This window comes from Rhea americana, unplaced genomic scaffold (assembly GCF_003343005.1).
Source record: "Rhea americana isolate MKP2758 unplaced genomic scaffold, rheAme1 scaffold_14, whole genome shotgun sequence".
NCBI lineage: Eukaryota > Metazoa > Chordata > Aves > Rheiformes > Rheidae > Rhea > Rhea americana.
This window is the reverse complement of record NW_028185483.1, coordinates 4,957,081-4,976,467: the sequence shown is the minus strand read 5'-3', so window position 1 is coordinate 4,976,467 and position 19,387 is coordinate 4,957,081. Positions and strand designations below refer to the sequence as shown.

The 19,387-nt window shown below is 40.6% G+C and overlaps 2 protein-coding genes across 2 annotated transcripts; both read left to right on the top strand.

The window, feature by feature from the left end:
- The first annotated feature begins 278 nt into the window (after positions 1 to 278).
- LOC146599419 (thiamine transporter 2-like) lies at positions 279 to 7,769 on the top strand. The gene is made up of 5 exons (XM_085298610.1): positions 279 to 464; positions 768 to 1,584; positions 3,117 to 3,309; positions 5,111 to 5,252; positions 6,451 to 7,769. The coding sequence occupies exons 1-5, from the start codon at positions 315 to 317 to the stop codon at positions 6,625 to 6,627; spliced, it is 1,479 nt and encodes a 492-aa protein (XP_085154736.1). The 5' UTR covers positions 279 to 314; the 3' UTR covers positions 6,628 to 7,769.
- Positions 7,770 to 9,823: 2,054 nt separating this feature from the next.
- On the top strand, positions 9,824 to 19,019 carry LOC146599418 (thiamine transporter 2-like). Its single transcript, XM_085298612.1, has 6 exons — positions 9,824 to 9,946; positions 11,304 to 11,460; positions 13,309 to 14,125; positions 16,361 to 16,553; positions 17,382 to 17,523; positions 18,729 to 19,019. Exons 2-6 carry the CDS (start codon positions 11,311 to 11,313, stop codon positions 18,849 to 18,851), a joined length of 1,425 nt encoding a protein of 474 aa, XP_085154738.1. The 5' UTR covers positions 9,824 to 9,946; positions 11,304 to 11,310; the 3' UTR covers positions 18,852 to 19,019.
- Positions 19,020 to 19,387: the final 368 nt, after the last annotated feature.

Genomic DNA, 19,387 nt, shown 5'->3' with positions numbered 1-19,387 from the left:
GATCTCAGTACTCAGCTGTCCACATTGACTTATCTAGAACTGTTTCTCCCATGGTCTCCTTGGCCTGTGCAAAGCAACAGCATAATTCATCTCCCTGTTAAAGATCTTCCAAGTCACGATCCATGAAGACATGGAAGCTGTGACAGATGTGCACAAAGCTGTTCACTTAGGAAAAAATATTTTCAAATTGCCAACCACCAAAGAACACTCTTTAGCATTAAAAACCATGAAATAAAGATCAATTACAGAGTATCTTTGCTTGCATGAGAAGTACTATCATAACTTCTTCCTTCCACAGCTTTGCTGCACAGGTCATGGGCTGCTGGAAGCAAGAGAAAAGTGGCAATTGGATTTTTCCCACTCTGATCCTCTGTGTCTATGGATTCTTCTATACGATGAAGCCATCGGAACCTTTTCTAACCCCTTATCTAACAGGGCCAGACAAAAACCTGACTATATATGAGGTATGATTTTACTCCATCTTTTCTTTTATACGGATCATCAAAAGAAAAAAAGGAAGTATATCAGAGGCTTTGGTAGGTTACAATTTGCTGGAGGTGGCATAAAAAACAGACTCAGTGTATACATCAACAGAACTTATAAGGTTTAAGATGGTTTCCTGCCGAACATACAGCGCTTCAGAACAGTGTAGTTATATATTTTATCAATTCTTTTATGGAAAGAATTATCCTCTACAGAGCCATTACAGACAAGCGAATCTCTCTTCCCTCAAACCAATAACAGCGATTTCCTCTTTTGCTTTCCAGGTAACAAACCAGATTTTCCCAGTTTGGACATACTCCTACCTCGTGCTCCTTTTCCCAGTCTTCTTGATCACCGACTACGCACGCTACAAGCCCATCATCATGCTGCAGGGCGTCAGCTTCATCATCACGTGGCTCTTGCTCCTCTTCGCGCACGGTGTGGTGGCCATGCAGGTGGTGGAGTTCTTCTACGGCATGGTGACAGCCACCGAGGTTGCCTATTACGCCTACATCTACAGCGTCGTCAGCACCGAGCACTACCAGAAAGCGACCAGCTACTGCCGCAGCATCACCCTTGTGGCGGCCACCGTTGCTGCAGTGCTGGGCCAGCTTCTGGTTTCCTTGGCCCACGTCTCCTACTTCTACCTCAATGCCATTACTTTGGCTTCCCTGTCCTTAGCGTTTGTCTGCTCGTTTTTCCTCCCAATGCCCCAAAAAAGTATGTTCTTCCACAGGAAGGATGGGGCAGACAGTCTCCAGAAACCAGATAAAGTTCTGGCTACAGTCAGCCCCAGCGAGCCTCACGGCTGCCRGGAGGACAGAGACCCTGTATCAGTGGACCCGAGACCAGCACCCGAGCAGCCGGCTGACCAACCCCCGCCCCAGAATCACGCACTCAGGGTGCTGCTGCAGCTGAGCAAGGACTTAAGGGAGTGCTATAGCTCCCGGAAACTTCTCTACTGGTCCCTGTGGTGGGCTCTGGCCACAGCAGGCTTTAACCAGGTTGTGAACTACATCCAAGTGCTGTGGGACTTCCGAGCCCCCTCTCACAGCTCTGCAGTGTATAATGGAGCCGTCGAAGCAATAGCAACTTTTCTGAGTAAGTTAACAAGACAGTGTTTAAGAATCTATCACAAAGGCAGCTAATAAATTTCTTTTCGAGCATTTTTATTCTATTGCAGATATTCCAGAAGAAAATGTGCTTTGTACATTCAGGCTGTCTTTTGGATGTGCAAAAGAGTTGACATACAGCCTGTTCTATTTTTCTGTATGACTGGGGCACCCAGCTTTATCCTATCAGCCCACAAATAGCAGGAAAGTCACATAGATCTTACATCCAGGTGCTAAATCCATTCAGAGACACCAACCTTTCTTTTGCCAAGATTATTTTTCCCCCCAAATAAGCATCACTGTGGTTCCCATAGCAATGGTATCAGCTTAGGAAGATAAGGAGCTTTCCATAAACACTTCATATGGAAAGAACATAAACCTCTCATTAAGGACTTTCTTTATTGAAATACTGCTACACAGCCTGAGGCAAAGAATTTTACTCATTCCAAGATGGCCAGGTTTGCAAGAAAAGTGCTCATTGAATTCATTATGTTAACCATTGCTCTTTCGCACCTGAAGCGGTTTTCCATACATTATAAACTATGTAATATTATCCAAAGGCAGTGGCAGAGGATACCGCCCTGACTTGGCAGTTTCACACATTCAGATTGTGCAAGTCTTCTACAGCAGCACAAGACACTGGAGTGTGACCAACCAGGGCAGATGGCTATGTCTGCATCACAGCTGGCAATTTGGATTACTCTTAATCATTAAGAGGAAATAAGATACTTCTAAGATAAAAAAAAAATCTCATCAAGGTAGGTAATTAATAGAGATCACCTGAACCATGCATTAGAAACACCAAATTCCTGTAGTGCCAACAACCTGATAAATTATTCTTAGAATTGCCTAACTCTCAGTGAGGAGGTATAGAAGTATCTAAATTGTACAAAACCCCTCTAAGATGGTTAGTCAGATGGTTTATCTTTACAACAGATGTATCTTTGTAGCAGAGCCACCAGACACCGATCAGTGCTTATTCTTTCTCATTCCTCTGAATGTATTTACCTGATACTTTACAAAATTCCATTTTTGGCAACTTAGCCCCTTTATGAGCTGTGCAGAACTCAACTATTAAGCTGAGCAGTAAGTTTACTATCTTAGCTGTGAGGTAAACCAGTAGAAGCTGGAAGAATTTTCTCTTTAGCTGTCACAGAGAAGTATTTTTCCATCTTCCTTTAATAAAACCTGTTCCTAATTTGCTCCCTAGGGATACATACTGGGTACAGACAGATGACTTTCACCTAGGAAATGATTTCTTTCACATAACAGTTTATCCTATGAAGCAGAATAAAACCATACCAGATTTGGCAGCAGGAAAAGAGTGAGAGGAACTTGATTTATGCAGTTCTGTAAAAGTGACTGGTCATCTGCTCAACTTCAGAAGTGATTAGAAACATTTTAAAAATGCTCCAGAACTGTTGTACTTAATTATTCAGTGTTGGCTTTTGAAACAAGGGGGTATCAAAATCTGGCTGTACAATGAATACAACATTTGTGTGTTTGTTTCTCTCTTCCTAGGTGCAGTAACCTCTTTAGCAGTAGGATATGTGAAAATGAACTGGGACCTTTTTGGAGAACTGGCTTTGGGAATCTTCTCCACAATGGCTGCTGGTTGTCTATATCTCATGCACTTTACCATCAACATTTGGGCATGTTATGCTGGCTACCTCATTTTCAAGGCATGCTATATGCTCCTTATAACAATAGCAACGTAAGTATAAACCCTTACAGTGCTACCATTACACATAGAATGGTAACAATATATTTAAGTTTACTTTGGACATCCCTCCTTTTTCTCAGAGGTAGGTGATCTAATGCTAGACGTAACTGCTTAAAAACAATGACTTTTAAATGCCTAGTCATGTTAGGTTCATCCTTCTGAACAGCCATAAAAGAAAAACTAACGTAAGGCTGTAGAACATCTGCCAGGGCAGAAATTAAGGTACAAGGTGGTTTTATTACTAAAGGCAATGCTAACATCAAAACATGTAAACAGTTTTCCTGGTATACATATCCTGCTGTGGAAGATTCAAAAGGAACAAGAGGGACACCACCACTATCTTGGAAAAAATCAAGCCTAGAAAACCACCATTTAACTTTCCTTTATGTCCATCGTGTTGATGTGCTTGTCAACAAATTAAGAGCAGTGGGATCCCAGGAAAAGCTTTGGCCTAGATTGTTCCTTACATGACTTTGTTTACATCACAATATAGTTAAGGATTATAGGCATAAACATTAGAAGAGAATATATCTAACATTGAAATTTAGAAAAGCTCCATCAGATCAAGCCATTCTGTTGATAACCATCAAAGGAGCTTTACTGCTTATTTTGATTGGAAAGCCTCTATATTAGCACAAGATTTTGACATACTATTTCATTAACAAAAATACTAGATGCATTCTATGTCCAAAAAAAATTGACACACCATTTTAAACTTTGAGAAAGTTTTATAACTCAGCTTTCCAAAATTTTAATTCTACTCAAAGTTTAAAGAGAACTGCTAAAACTATAGTGCATGGCAAGWTTATGCATATCTTGAGCAAGGCCAGTTGAATTCTCTGTTTTCATTTTCGTGGACTGATAGCGTATTATGGTAGAGAACATGTGGACTACAACAAATTCTACTAAAAAGTAAAAGCATCAGAAAAAAGCCCTACTAAAATCACTACAAAGCATACTGCAGGAATAACATGTGCATTTATTCAGATAGAAGTGTGGAAGGTAGACATTGCAAGGACAAATTTTAAAATATTAAAGAAATACTTTGGAAAGAATCTACAGGCTCTCAACAAAAAAAATACTACCTTCAATGTCAAACCATACAGCAAGAAGCTATTCGCAACATCATAGAAAAGCTGGTTAGAAGAAACCCGTGGTGACAATCTAGTCCCACATCCCAGGCAGAGCAGAACTCCTGCCCACACCACATCAGGGCATGGTTTTGTCTAGCTGTGTCTTGAAAGCCTCCAACTAGGGAGGCTCTGCAACATGTCTAGGAAGCCTGGCCCAGTGTTGCAGTTTCCCTGGTGGAATTTTTATTTTCCCCCTTATGTCTAACTTGAACCTCTCAAGATATAATTTGTGGCATTACTAAGAGTTTTAAATAAGACTGCCAAGCAAAGCAGTGTTCAAGCACTCAGAAGTAGCCCTACCAGAATCGCTAACGGTTATGAGTACCCAGACTGGAATGACAGCCCAGCGGCTAGATCATCGGCAATCTGAAAGTAAAGAGAGTAAAAAAGAAAGTTATAGAGATCTGATATCCTACTGGATAAAGCAGATCACCCAATAACATGGTTTGGAAAAGCATCACAGGCAAGTGCAACAGCGTTAAAATACACCCAGGTTAGTCAAGGCACTGTTTAGACCAAGCAAACAAATGAAGCACCATTTACCCTGTCCTTGCTGTACATCTGTATGAATTATTTCTCTTTACCAATTAAATAGAGAGCAACAGCTTTCCACCTTGTGTTAAGGTGCCAGCATAACTGACCTGCCAGTCTCGCTTTAGGTTCCAGATCGCTGTCAATCTGAGCATGGAGCGCTATGCGCTGATGTTTGGGGTCAACAACTTCTTTGCACTGGTGATTCAGACCGTTCTTACAGTAGTTGTAGTAGATTCAAAGGGCCTAGGACTGGACATAGTGACTCAGGTAAGTGCCCTTAACTTATTTCCCGTTACTGCTTAGCCAGTACATCTTTAGAAACTCAAAAAAACAAAATAAATTGCCATTCCAGAGGACAATTTCATTTCTTCTTTCTTCTGCAGAAAACAATGTATCTTGCTTTTCCCTTGTGCGAATTATCATTCTTCCCTCTTACCTTTCAGTATAGTATTTAGGATTATTTATGCTAGTTTATGAATTTTTAAAAAGAGATGCACCTAACCCAAAATAACCAGGCACTGTTATCTGACCAGCCTTTGCTAGTTAATAGGACCCTCATTAAAATCTGCTYTGCCCAAAAAGTCAGGCTGGTTTTCAGACGCAGAATCAACATGATCACATGGCTTCYGGGAAGTTCAGAACCATAAAAGACAAGCCTGAATTATTGAATTACTTCAGTTCGAGTGACAGACACCTGCCAGAAGTGAGTATCCCAGAGTGAATAACAGTCTCTTCTGCCCATCGTTTGGGGCTTTAGTTAGAGCAGGATCTCCCACAACATCTGTAACTTCAGTCAGCCCAGTCCCGCTCTTGTTGGAGTCAATCAAAACCGGCCAACTTTTATGTTTTCTCAAATGGTATCTCAGCTAGGACACATCCTTGCTGCCATAGATTGGAAGAGAACTAAAGCTATTCAGATATTCGGCATACGGAAGGCACAAGTCACTTAACAAGGTTCACAGGCCAGAAATGMGTAAGCCTTCATAAATAGGTTTGCTACTGTTGTTGGAAGCACTGATACAAATTTGTGGTATACTTACTGAATCCAGTGTGGTGACCCTACTAAAAAGTGTAAGTGAAAGTAAATCAGGACTGACTTTTTACTTACCCATGTAGTCATGAATAATGTAATAGACATGTTGGCAACAGAGTTACTTCTACATTTAACAATACTAGGAAAAGAAAAAAAAATCTGTTCCTATCCCTCTGATGTTTAATAAGAGGAATAAGGGTTAGAAGCAACATGGCAGTTCTTCATCCCTCAAGAACCTGCTGTTTGCTGAAGAGACTAAGATTTTGCTCCAAGCAAAAATTTGCACATAAAGAAACTGAGCCAGGACATAGGTAAACCAAGTAGCAGGAGGTCTGTTGTTGCCAGAAAGAGCAGTGCTTCCATAACATGTTTTTTTAATTTTATTTTTATTTTATTAATTCTTCTGCCTTTCCCCATCCCTACTCCCTCCAGTTTTTAATTTATAGCAGCTACTTCACAGTCATAGCTGGGATTTTCTTGCTGAGAAGCATGTGTGTGCTTGTCTCAATCAAATGCAAAAGGAAAATACTGAGATTTTGCAAAGAGCCTCCAAGTCTTGCTGAACACGAATCAAAACAGACTACAGCGGTCCACACAACACGTCTGTGACGGGCAGGCAGGCTCAGCCAGCCAAGCCCTCGTGAGGGAAGAGCTCCTGCTACAGCATGCCGGAAACAGCAGTACAAGAGGAATGCACAACATTGCCCTGAAGAGTTGCACTGAGTCATTACAGCACTTCATTGCGACCTACGTAAGGAAGAGGTCATCCTTATGGCTCTGTGCCAGCAGGCGATAAGTTGCATTAGATTCTTATTTGCTTACCTATAAATAACAGCAATAAGTTATCTACAAAAACAAAGCAACCTTGGCATCCCACTATGCCATGATTGCAAAAAGAACCCGTTCACCTTGTCTTGCTTGCTCCGGCTCTTTTACACAGTGCTGGCAAGCCACTTCCATGCGGATTTGCTCATGCAAGCGGGTGAAGGTCTATCCCCCTCTTTGCACGCATCTCACCCTAAACTGAGGACAACAATCTCATTTGAACTATGATATTCTTTCCTACTTAACTACAGGTGATACAGTGACTGACTCCTCCCTTCTAGCTTAAAAGCCCATGTCACACGCAGTGGTTTAGAAAAACAGGGCTCACAAAGCTGAAAAGGTTCACTGAAAAATAGCTAAGCCGCAGTCGTTGGCTGATGTTTCAAAGCTGCAACCTGAACAGCTGATGGGCTGAATCCATAGGAATCTCAACCTAGAAGAGTAAAAATTTCATGATCAGAACAAAAATGAAAGAACTGCAGTCACATCCTTTGTGTTTCCAGTTAAATTACACTCATGACTGAGCATCTTCCTGTTCCAACAAGAGGAGGGAGGAGTTAGGGAAAAAAAAAGGAAAATTGAAAATTTAAAGAAAGGGAGAAGGGACTAAGAAGTATGGACTAACACCGAAGCATGTTGTGAAGGAATCTGGCTGATTCTGCATAAGAACATTCCAGACTATCGGGGTAGCCAAGAAGATCAAGAACAGAAACAAAAAGCTAGTATCATGTGTGCTTTTGAGTGCCAAGTAAGGAGGGAAAGTCCACTGATCTCAGCCAAGGATCTGGCAAGGTCAGCATCTCAGAATTTAAGAGGCTTCAAGACCTATAGCTAACCTAGTCCAGCACAAAGGAAAGCGAGTCCAGGAGAACAGAAGAGAAACACAAGTTTGCATGATCAATGCCTAATTTGATATAAAATATATCCATGTTAGTTATTTCTGTACTGTGGTTTGTTTCCAGCTTCCAATGACTACATTCTAAATAATAAAAATAGAAAAAACCTTAGAATTTACAGAATAATTTTTACTGTAGAGACACAAGCTATAATTTGTGCCGACATTTATGCTCTTCATACAATTGTCACGTACTGCAACTAGGAAAACTGCCCAGAGGTGAGACTAAAGCAGAAGTGAAGCAATTTGTTTTAAATCATAAGAAGAATTGGTGGGACTTGATGACATGAAGCCAGCTCATTTTCCAGGCTCATTGTTTAATACTGTGCATTGTACGGATCTTCTGTTACTGCAGAACTAAAGGCAAGACATTCCTGCCTTCACCAACTGGAACAGAGATCACTGGAGCAAGGACTTTTTTTAAAAAAAGAAATCTTTGAGGCATTTAGTTAAATAACAAAATATGGGTTATGGAACTGGTAGTTAACTGGAATTTATGTTTAAAATCAAAAAAAAAAAAAAAAAAAAAAAAAAAAANAAGAAGAAAGAAAAGAAAAAACATCAGTGTTTCCAGCTCCATGGCCTCAACCTGCCTTTGGTGCAGAAAGTTAGCATAAATATTCCTCTCCAGGTAGCATCCAGCAAAGGCAAATAATTAGCAAGTATGAAATTTGTTGCCATCACAAAAATAAAAAAATAAATAACAAATAGTAGCAAGCTTCAGGATAGGAGCTAGGAAAATATAAGTAAAAGCTCTATTCCAAACTGGTCAGAGCTCAMAACCTGCCATTTATTGGGGATGCCACTAAAGGGCAAATGAACCAAACAGGTACAACACACTTAGTTTACAGCTGTAGAGAACTATCTTCAGGAAACAGGCAAGATTTTTAAGCCAAAATATCTGGATTTCTATTTTCTCCAAGTTCCAGAAGGAAGATACTGGGATTGGGAGTTTGGAGAGCATGGCGGGGAGGGAGAAGACRGAAGAACTGCTAGCATTAGGGAAAGCAGGGCAAAGGAGGACACAGCTGCAGCAGAAAGGTAAGGCCTCACGTTCTTCTGCGTTCTCAGTTACGAATCAGTGTTAGCCCAGCAGCCGATTACAAAATTCATCCCACAACAGCAAGATGCACGCCTTCATCCACCTATGTGCTCACGCACTCTCTGAAGATGAGACACTTGAGGCTTAGCAGGTTGTGAGCAAGGTTAGAACAGGAGAACAGGGACTCTTTGGACCTCTAGAAAGGGAAACACTGAATAAATCCTTCCTGCCTTGCAGTAGCCTGTAATAGCAAGTGCTTGTCTGTCTTTCGGGCAAGCTGAAGAACTTCAGGTCAATACAAGACCCCAGAACAGAACACATCACCCCCATAGCTACAATCCCATGAGAGCACAACACTAACTGCCATTAGGCTGCCTTTGAATCACTAATRTTTTGGGGCACAAGTCTTCCTTGAAGACACAATCCAGCAAGTCAATAAGCCGGACAAGGCAGCAAGAGCGTTAAGTCTTTGCATTCAAAGCAAGCAGGCAGGCAGGCAGCACTACATGGGTTACCAAAGAAATACTAGACAGCAGCCCTTGTCCAGGAGGCCAGCAGGTCTGCCCAGCAGTGCCTTCCCCACAGATCCTTTTTTCCTTTATCCAAAGCCATTTATAAACAAAGAGCAAGAAACATGGAGACATGGAGGCAGAGACAAGCTTGGGTTCTCCAAACATGCACCTGCCCATAGCACTATGCTTACGGGCAGTGCAAGAAGTTTCTGTAGCCGTAAAAACAAGTCTCAGCTCTGTCCAAGGCAGAGCTGTGCTGGGTGCTGGCACCCTGTGCTGAGCCACGCTGGCTGTTCCCCTGCAGGACCGCATGTCCTACAGCACCGCCCCACCCTGGGAACAGATTTCAGCACCTTCCTCTAATGCACCCRGGCATTTCTGTCATGCACTTTTATTAATTATTAGAAGCTTCTTACAGTTTCATCCATTTACCATGGAGAGGTGTGACAGACTGGTCCACATACAGAAATAATTTCTGGTCAACTAACAGTATGTAGTAATCCATATCTTATTTCCCTACCCCCCAGCAATACAGTACAGTCAGAAGAAACCCAGAGAGCCTGRAAGTCACCAAGCTACACGCCGTCAGCATCAGCCTAAGCCTCCCAGCATGCGCCGTGGGCTACGGTGAATTGGAGGCAAGAGTACTTAGAGGTATTCAATAACACAAGAATGCAATCTGAGATCATGAGGGCCAATTTCTAACTTCCACGTGATAGAAAGTCGTCCTAAGAGGAGACTGCACATGGATCCATGGCAAATGCACCACAGCCACAACTTTGATAGTTAATCTATTGATCTCACTTGCTGAGTGCATGTGGAAGGGATGTAAGATTTATGTTGATGTCATTGCTTATTCACCTGGGTTTTAATATATTTTCACTTCCGATATGATGGATATCAAAAGATTTCAAATAAGATTTAAAGAGTTAAAAGATAAAACTTTTTTCTACATATATAAAACCAAAAAAGTTATTATCTTTACAAAAGATAGCTAGAGGTGATCATTTAGAAATCAAATGTCAAGGCTAGAGTTGGCCTTTTTCTGACAAGGTCATAGAAATACTGCTTTAATAACATACAGCAACAAATAGCAAGTTTTAATAAATATAATCGTACAGTGCTAATATAGAGACAATTCATCTAAAGTGCTTGCTATAAAGTGGAATTGATTTTTTTTTTAAAAAAAAGAAAAGCTTTCATCAGCTTCATTCCAGCCTCTCAGTAGTTTGCTTTGCTTTCTCTCTCATATATTTTAGGATATTGTTGTTTTACTTGTTTTCCCAGGAACAGTGGAACCAACTTTCTAATGTGAAAGCCAGTATACTAAGTCAAAAAATAACAATTTTTTAGACTTTTTTTTACTGCCATCTACAGTAAACAAGTCCCATTGTTTCACTTTTGAAAAATCACTTTCAAAAAGTGAAGTCAAGATCCCTCTAAGTCTAAGCAGATACAATGAACAAACAACAAATTCAAAGAGCAGATAGTTTCTGCCTCTATTTGCCTACTCAAATAACCAAAGCGTAAGAAATGATTAATGTTAAAGTATGTTGAAGAAACTCCCCTCACAAYGGGTGCCTTGCTGGTGGGTCACACTTCTCATAGCTCCACTTGGTTCTCAGAGGGCAATTCCAAGCACACTCCAGCCTGTTGAGAATGAGCTTTCACCTGACAGTTTGCAAACCCGTTCATACTGTAATCGAGCTTCATTCCTTCACTAAAACACATCCGCTCCATTTTAAGTATGTCATTAAGAATAACCCTTGACAGGCATTAAGAACCACCCTTGATGAGTGATACGAAGATCGGAATTCAACACCATCTATGTACTTTGAGATCCAGGTTGTTCATTTACAAGCTGTATCTGTGATTACTGGGAAGTACGAGTGAAACGATAGTGGAAGTAGAGGTAGTTAACATGTAAACTTACAAATGAATCTTTACCTACTGTAGGGAACACCTTTATATATAAATTCCTGTTTTTCCTCACTACTTCACTCTCTTTCAGTTAGGTAATGGATTGCTGCAAAGAAAGCATCATCAGCAGCTGGATTTACCCCACACTGATCCTCTGTGCAAATGGATTTTTCTCCACAATGAAGCCATCAGAATCTTTTCTCACTCCTTACCTAACTGGACCAGACAAAAACCTAACGATTGAGGAGGTATGTAACTATTCACTAAAGCAATAATTGGGATATTTAAAGCATTAAACTGTACAGCAACAACTTAATAGGAGACAAAATGCTCAAAAATACAGGCATACTTCATCTAGWGAAGCATTATTTTTCTTCTGGAAAAGAGAAAGGATCCCCCCCTTTTGCAGAGGGTCAAAATTTGAAAGTCCCTGCATTCTTAGGATTCTGAAACCAACTCAGCTGTTGTTTAGAAAATGGATACTTTCAAAGTTACATCACCTAGTCCCTTCCTCAGAACTGTAGGAGGAGTAATGCTAAGATTTATTTATGCTTATTGTGGAATTGATTACAACAACAGTGAAGCAGCGGTTGGAAATAGCAAGCAAGCTACATAGACTTTATCCTTCTGAGCTGTTAAGATTACCTATATTACAAGACTCTCCAATGCATTCATTAGCCTGTACAAGTCAGATTCACACAAAAATTGATAAAATCATATATTACAAGTTTCCTTGTTTTACTCCTATATTAAGTGCTGGCTGCCTCATGAGTACACATTGTAGCAAAAAGGGACTTAGTTAAGAAGTACCTGAGTCATAGTGCTAATGGTATAATTAGAAAACACAAGCTTGGAACAGCCACATACAGCTAATACAAAGAATATTCATTATTGATTTATACTGACAAACATTGAAACAATCTGCTGGCATAGTATGAACCTAACGTTTCCTCTGGAAAAGGTATCCATGTTTTTTCTCTATATATCTTCACCAAAAAGGGATTCCCCCCCCCTTTCATATGCAATACATAGATATCTAGATAGTATATCTTACTTCAGATCTCGGCAACAATGCTCACCTCTAAAATAAGGACAGTGCAGATATGGGCTTTTTCAGCCAACTTTGCCTTCCCAGTGCACTAATTCAGCAAGTTTTAGTCAAGCTATTAAAAAATCTTAATTAAAGCAGAGAAACCAGAGAATTTGCACAGAAAGATGTAGTGAACCTGCTGCTCATCATTCAACTCATTTCAGCAGTAGTTCAGAAGGAGTAAGAGAGCAAGAAATCCAGCTATTTTCTCAGCATTTGAAACAACTGCTGGTTAATACCTCCCCCAAACAGGCACCTTGCACATTACCAGATGAATTTTGTCTATGACTGCATTTAACAAAACACATACTCCTGCCCCAGCTATAGTCAAAGCTGTCCAGGCAAACACTGAATTTCAGTGGAGCACTCAGCATCATTCAAGCTGACCGCAGATCAGATTCTAGAAAAAACAGACTTCCTTTTCAGAGCACCTGTACACTTAAGGTCAACTTACTCAAATACTGTTCCACCAAGGACTTCTATTTACTTATGCATAAAATTTGAAAATAATTCATAAGGTATTTCCAGCAGTAAGAGCTACACATTCACTATGAACAGATCCAAATCCCCCATGATAAGAAGGCTGAGATTTTTTTTCTCATTCTACCAAAAGGCAGAGATGATCAAAGGTATATAATGCCTTATGCACTGGAAAAGCCAAATGAGCATTTATTTTGAGCCATGGCTAGGAGACAGATTTGGTGTTAGACCTTTGCTCTGTAACAAAAGCTGTTGCAACACTTCAAAAAGCTAGGTGTCAAAAAAAAAAACTGCTTTCTTTATAGGCCTTTACTTGTACTGGAATTGGTTTTTATGTTATTTAAGCCAGTCTCCTTGTTCATGTAATGTTAGTCTTGCAGCATTTCCCTTTACCTACAGGTACCTTTGCAGTTGTACACCTCATGGCAATCTAAACACTCACATTCCTGTCACCACAACATTTTCTTCTAATACCATCATCACAAACTTCCAAAAAATAACAGCGATTTCCTCTTTTGCTTTCCAGGTAACAAACCAGATTTTCCCAGTTTGGACATACTCCTACCTCGTGCTCCTTTTCCCAGTCTTCTTGATCACCGACTACGCACGCTACAAGCCCATCATCATGCTGCAGGGCGTCAGCTTCATCATCACGTGGCTCTTGCTCCTCTTCGCGCACGGTGTGGTGGCCATGCAGGTGGTGGAGTTCTTCTACGGCATGGTGACAGCCACCGAGGTTGCCTATTACGCCTACATCTACAGCGTCGTCAGCACCGAGCACTACCAGAAAGCGACCAGCTACTGCCGCAGCATCACCCTTGTGGCGGCCACCGTTGCTGCAGTGCTGGGCCAGCTTCTGGTTTCCTTGGCCCACGTCTCCTACTTCTACCTCAATGCCATTACTTTGGCTTCCCTGTCCTTAGCGTTTGTCTGCTCGTTTTTCCTCCCAATGCCCCAAAAAAGTATGTTCTTCCACAGGAAGGATGGGGCAGACAGTCTCCAGAAACCAGATAAAGTTCTGGCTACMGTCAGCCCCAGCGAGCCTCACGGCTGCCRGGAGGACAGAGACCCTGTATCAGTGGACCCGAGACCAGCACCCGAGCAGCCGGCTGACCAACCCCCGCCCCAGAATCACGCACTCAGGGTGCTGCTGCAGCTGAGCAAGGACTTAAGGGAGTGCTATAGCTCCCGGAAACTTCTCTACTGGTCCCTGTGGTGGGCTCTGGCCACAGCAGGCTTTAACCAGGTTGTGAACTACATCCAAGTGCTGTGGGACTTCCGAGCCCCCTCTCACAGCTCTGCAGTGTATAATGGAGCCGTCGAAGCAATAGCAACTTTTTTAGGTAAGAACATTAGCGCCTATTTCTAATCTGTCCCACTCTGATGGCACTCTTCAGTGTGTTTCTGTTTATTTCCCCATAAGAGTCAAGGACCAAGCCACAGCGGCCTCCACAGCTGCCTCCAACTTGTAACCCCCAACAAATACTGTGCAAAGTATGCTATCATACAACTTACACGGAGTCCTCAAAAATAAGTTTCTTTATATATATATATATATATATATATATATAAATTAATAATATTAAAAATTAATTTTATATATATATATATATATATAAATAATACTATTTCTTACAACTTCCTCATTCCACTAAACATAGTAAGAGTTTATGTTCACAACTGTTTAGACCATAAATCCAACCCCAAGGGGTTGAAATACCTCTGCAATGTCACTTTACCTACTCCTCCCCCAAACATGCATAAATCATGTAGCTTAAGAACTAAAATGCAGCATATTAACAGTTTAGAGCATGGATTAAAATCATTTCAGGATCAGTTGGCCTGAGCAAACATTTGTGACAGCATCCATGTCTTGATCAAAAATTTTACTTATCTCCTGTTTCACATCCAAACAGCAGGGATTGTTTAGCTTCAAGATGAGAAATCTCAATGGAGGTTTTTATCACTGTGTATAAATACCTGATACAGGGCAGGGGGGTGGGAGGGAGGCAGAAGATGACAACTGAGAGCCTCCTTGGTGATGCCCAATGACAGAACAAGAAGCAATAGGCAGTTTTAAACATGGGATATTCCACTTATGAAAAAACTTTTGTCGTAAGGGTTGGAGCAGATTGTCCAGAGAAGACCCAACTGGACACATTCATGGGCAGCCTGCTCCAGCTAACCTGCTTTGAGCAGGGGAGGTTGGATCAGATGATCTCCAAGAGAGATCTTCCAACCTCAGCTATTCTATGATTCCGAGGTTTCCTTCATTACAATTACTCGATCCACCTGAATGGCCACGTCCTTTATCTGCAGACCTACAGCTTTACAGACACTTTAAGGCATCACTTCTTCATTTAAACAGCTGTTCAGCGCCAACAGAGCCTCATTTTCAAACTCACATTTCCACAGCTCCCCATCCTCCTTTGCACCAGCAGCTCTCTTGCACATTCCTACAGGGAACTGCAGCCTTCTCTTCCTCCCTGTAAGCAGCACAAAACGTGTTTAACTAAAGCTACTCCAAAACTTATTAGATTACTTGTTTGAGCAGTACTCCTAGCAGCTTTTTGTGCTTTTAAGCCCTCTGGCACTTGAATAGTACTTCAGAGTATGGATAGCACTTCCATTACTAGGAACCTCTTGGTTACAGCAGTGATGAGACCAAGGGGACAGGCCTACCTTGCATCTGAATTCTGCTTTAGAGCAGCTGCAGCCAGCAAAGAGTCCAGCTCCACAGTAATGTAAGCCAGCCTGTCCAAGAACATCTGGGTAGCTAGTACTGCCTCCCACCCCCCAGCACAGCTTGGCTGAGTCTAATGACTCATACTGCTGTACAATATGTGGGAACCACACTTCCCTTTCCTGCTAAGCTCCTAAACCTCAGAATATTGTGCTTCAAAGCCTTCAGAAACATGAGTCTCTGTGCAAAGGAACATAAAGGACAGATATAGCCAGAAACCTTCTACTACTGGAAAGGTCCTTTTTCCAGAACTGACATGTGGAGAAAAAGTAAACCTTGTCATTATTTTTGAGATATAAATTAAGGAACTAGACTTTAAGTTATACCTGCCATATTGCATTCAAATAAGAGTTTTCACAGTATCTGATGCTCAGAAAAGTTGACAAATGCAGTTCATAAGATTACATACCAGAAACCAAAGCMATTTCTTTAAAAAACTCATTAACATAGGAAGGAGTACATTTGCATTTCATGAAGGTCTTTACAGAAAGGAATTATCTCCATCATGCACTTTTTAGCAGAAAACACTTGGTGAGGTTTATCTTCTCTACACACAGTTGTCGAAACGGAGTAACACTACAATAGGCAGTGCACTGCTGCCTCCAGCCTTAGGTGTGAGGCATTATCTTGGAAAAACTCAGTATGTGAAAGCTTCATAAACAAGGGAATACTCCCAGAACGTAATAGAAAATACAAGCCACGCCATTATCAAAGCCTGTTGTGGCCCTTAGGAAGGGCCTCAAGAGATCCTGGCATGAACTATTCACTAAGTCATGCCATGGCTCTAGAGGGATGAGAATGTTTTGCAGTTTTAATTGTTACTTTTAATTCTTAGGTTCAGCAACAGCCATGGCAGTTGGATATGTCAAACTAAATTGGGACCTTTCTGGAGAACTGACTTTAGGGATTTTCTCTGCAATGGATGCTGGTTCTCTTTTTCTCATGTACTTTACCAACAACATCTGGGCATGTTACGCTGGTTACCTGGCTTTTAAGGCATGCTATATGCTCCTTATAACAATAGCAACGTAAGTATGACCCACTATTGTACCAATTAAGTTGATTTACATCAGTAAATTTCAGTTTAAGCATTTATGAAAATTTTAATGAGCATTTCCCTCGAAACAGGAATAATATAACGCACTGCCATCACAATCTAGCTTAAATAGAACTATGCTTAGGAGTATATGGCCTTACCATTACAATGACTTATTCTAAGTAACTACTTTATTCTGCATTTAGCTGTCCAGTGATCTATGTATAAATCTTTGCTAAACATATGAACATATGCAAGGCTTCAATTTTGAATGTTTAGTTTACTGCATTTCCTACTATTTAGACAGTATCATGCAAGTAGATTAAGCAAAGTGAAACATACTTCTTCAGAAGACATAGCTCATAAAAAGTTGAATATGTAATTCTCTAAGTGACTGGAGGCCTCTTTTAAGCATCTTTAGAAGTCTCCATTTAAATGGGAATTACAGAAAGATCTAGAGTTACATACAAATGCAACAATGTGAAAATCAGTTYCTTCCACAGTCAGAGTGTATAGAGATACTAAGAGATAAGCAAACTACAAAACAAACTTTTAGCCAAGTTTGTTCATCATCAGTCATACAGCAGAAATATCCACACACACAAAAAAGCAGGATATATGTGGCTAAAGTAGCAAAACCAAGAAACAGATTTCTTCCAAAATGAAGTTGTTGAGGGAAGGAAGGAAAGGAAAAAACACACCAATGGCTACAACCGAGGAGGAATCATGTCCATATGAAATCATACCCAAGCTTTCCCACAGAAAACGGCAAGCATTCATGTTCTCTGTAGCTTAAATTAATCCGTATGTTCATTTTTAGGTTTCAGATTGCTGTCAACCTAAGCATGGAGCGTTATGCTTTAATGTTTGGCTTCAACAACTTTGTTGCACTGGTGATTCAGACAATTTTAACTGTTGTTGTAGTAGATTCAAAAGGTTTGGGGCTGGATATCAGCACTCAGGTAAGCTGTTATTCACACCACTCCCCAGTCCCTTACTTTCCTCCAAACAAGGGTTGGGAGGGTATTGGTCAATGGGCTAGTTTAGCAGTTACACACTTGAAAACAGGTTCATTTAAAGTGACCTGGCAGTCGCCACTATAACCTACTTGCACTTTAGTCCTATTAGTTTTGCATGTCTGCTATTAAGAAAATTTTCATAAAGCARAAGGGAAACAAACATTCCTTATTATTCAGTTTCCTTTTATTTAAAGGCTTACTATTCACAAATTTGTCAAAATACCCTAAACAGAACTGGGAAGCAAACTAAAAGATAACCCAAGCATCTTCATTACTAGAGTTATTCTAATTTATGTAGTTTCATGTGTACTTCAATTCTGAAAATACTAGTCTCACAGTTTCCAGACAGCTTTCAGAATTAGTTTAAACATGCATATTGAGTGAGGTCCAGGTTCAAGCTTTCATCTTTTCAGCATTATCAGTAAGGTAGAAGAGGAATACTTTCAATATTAGCGTTAGTTAGGTCATCAGAAGCTTAGATTTGTTTGGCAAAAATGAAAATCTTTACTCTCATTATGCCCATACTATGTCAAGAGATGTTCAAAGCACAAAGTTGAATTTTTAGAACTGTCAGATCTGATCAGAATTTATTAAGAAAATTGATAAAGCRAAGCTACCCAGCAACAAACACGAGAGAATTTTTAAAGAAAGCAGCTGCTCACCAAGGTAGACTTCACAGAGTGAGAATAACTCAGCATAGCATGCTATAATATGGAAGACAGGAGCACATCTATTTACAGAGTTTCGTGTTTCACAGGAACATAAGTGATGGTGTCAGTATCATTCTACAATGCATCAGCAACCAACCTGAACAAGATTAGTTTTAGGGAAGAGATTTGACACCACTATAAAAGAAAAGAAAAGAAAAAAAAAAGGCCAGATAGTGCAGGGCAGCTGTTCTCCTGCCTTACTGAGGTGGGGAAGAAAGTTAACAGTGTATTCTCTCCCTGCTTTTTTAACAGCAGACTTCCTAAGGGATTAAGTCAGGCAGCCAGAGTCCTTAAATTCTGTACACCATGAGATCACTCTGGGGAGTAGCTGGCAGGGAAGGGAAAAAGGCAGCATAGGGACATCTCAGAAGTTTTTAAATGAAAAAAACAAAACAGTTCTTGTTTCTTCTTCTTCCTCCTCCCCATCCCATTTCCTAGTTTCTCATTTATGGCAGCTACTTTACAGTCATAGCTGGCATTTTCCTGATCAGAAGCATATACACTATTATCTCCATCAAATGCAGAAATACCAGTGTGGCTGGTGAAAGTATTGATCATTAAGGGGAACGAAAGAAAAAAGAAGATTGTTGCAAGCAACAGTGCAGAAGGCTGCATCACTTGAAAAATGAATTAGGGGAAACACAATGCTTGATCATGTAAGACTGGTCAGTGGTGAAACAGGCTGTTTATATGCCTTGAGCATAAAGAGCTTTGCTTTCCCCCACACTCCATCCTCCCCAGTAGTTCTAATTCCAACCTCAAACAACTTCAACTCAAATTTAATGATAGAAGCCTGACATCAAAACTTGTATTAATGCTCAGTGAACACAGTAAGAGGCAAATGCATTCAGAGGTCTGAACCTCACAACAGAAGAGCTTAGGAAACACATTTCTGAACTTTCACTTGTGTCAAGGATTTCAACTGAAGGCAATTTTACTCGCGTAACAMCTTCACACACTTCTAATGAAGCAGTTACCCCACAGTATCAAAATGAACTTTATGAAAGCTTCCCACAGAAAACTTCAAGCTTACACTTTTCTCACCTGTTGTGACACACATTTTAAAAGCAAGTTACCGTAGACAGTAACGAGCCATT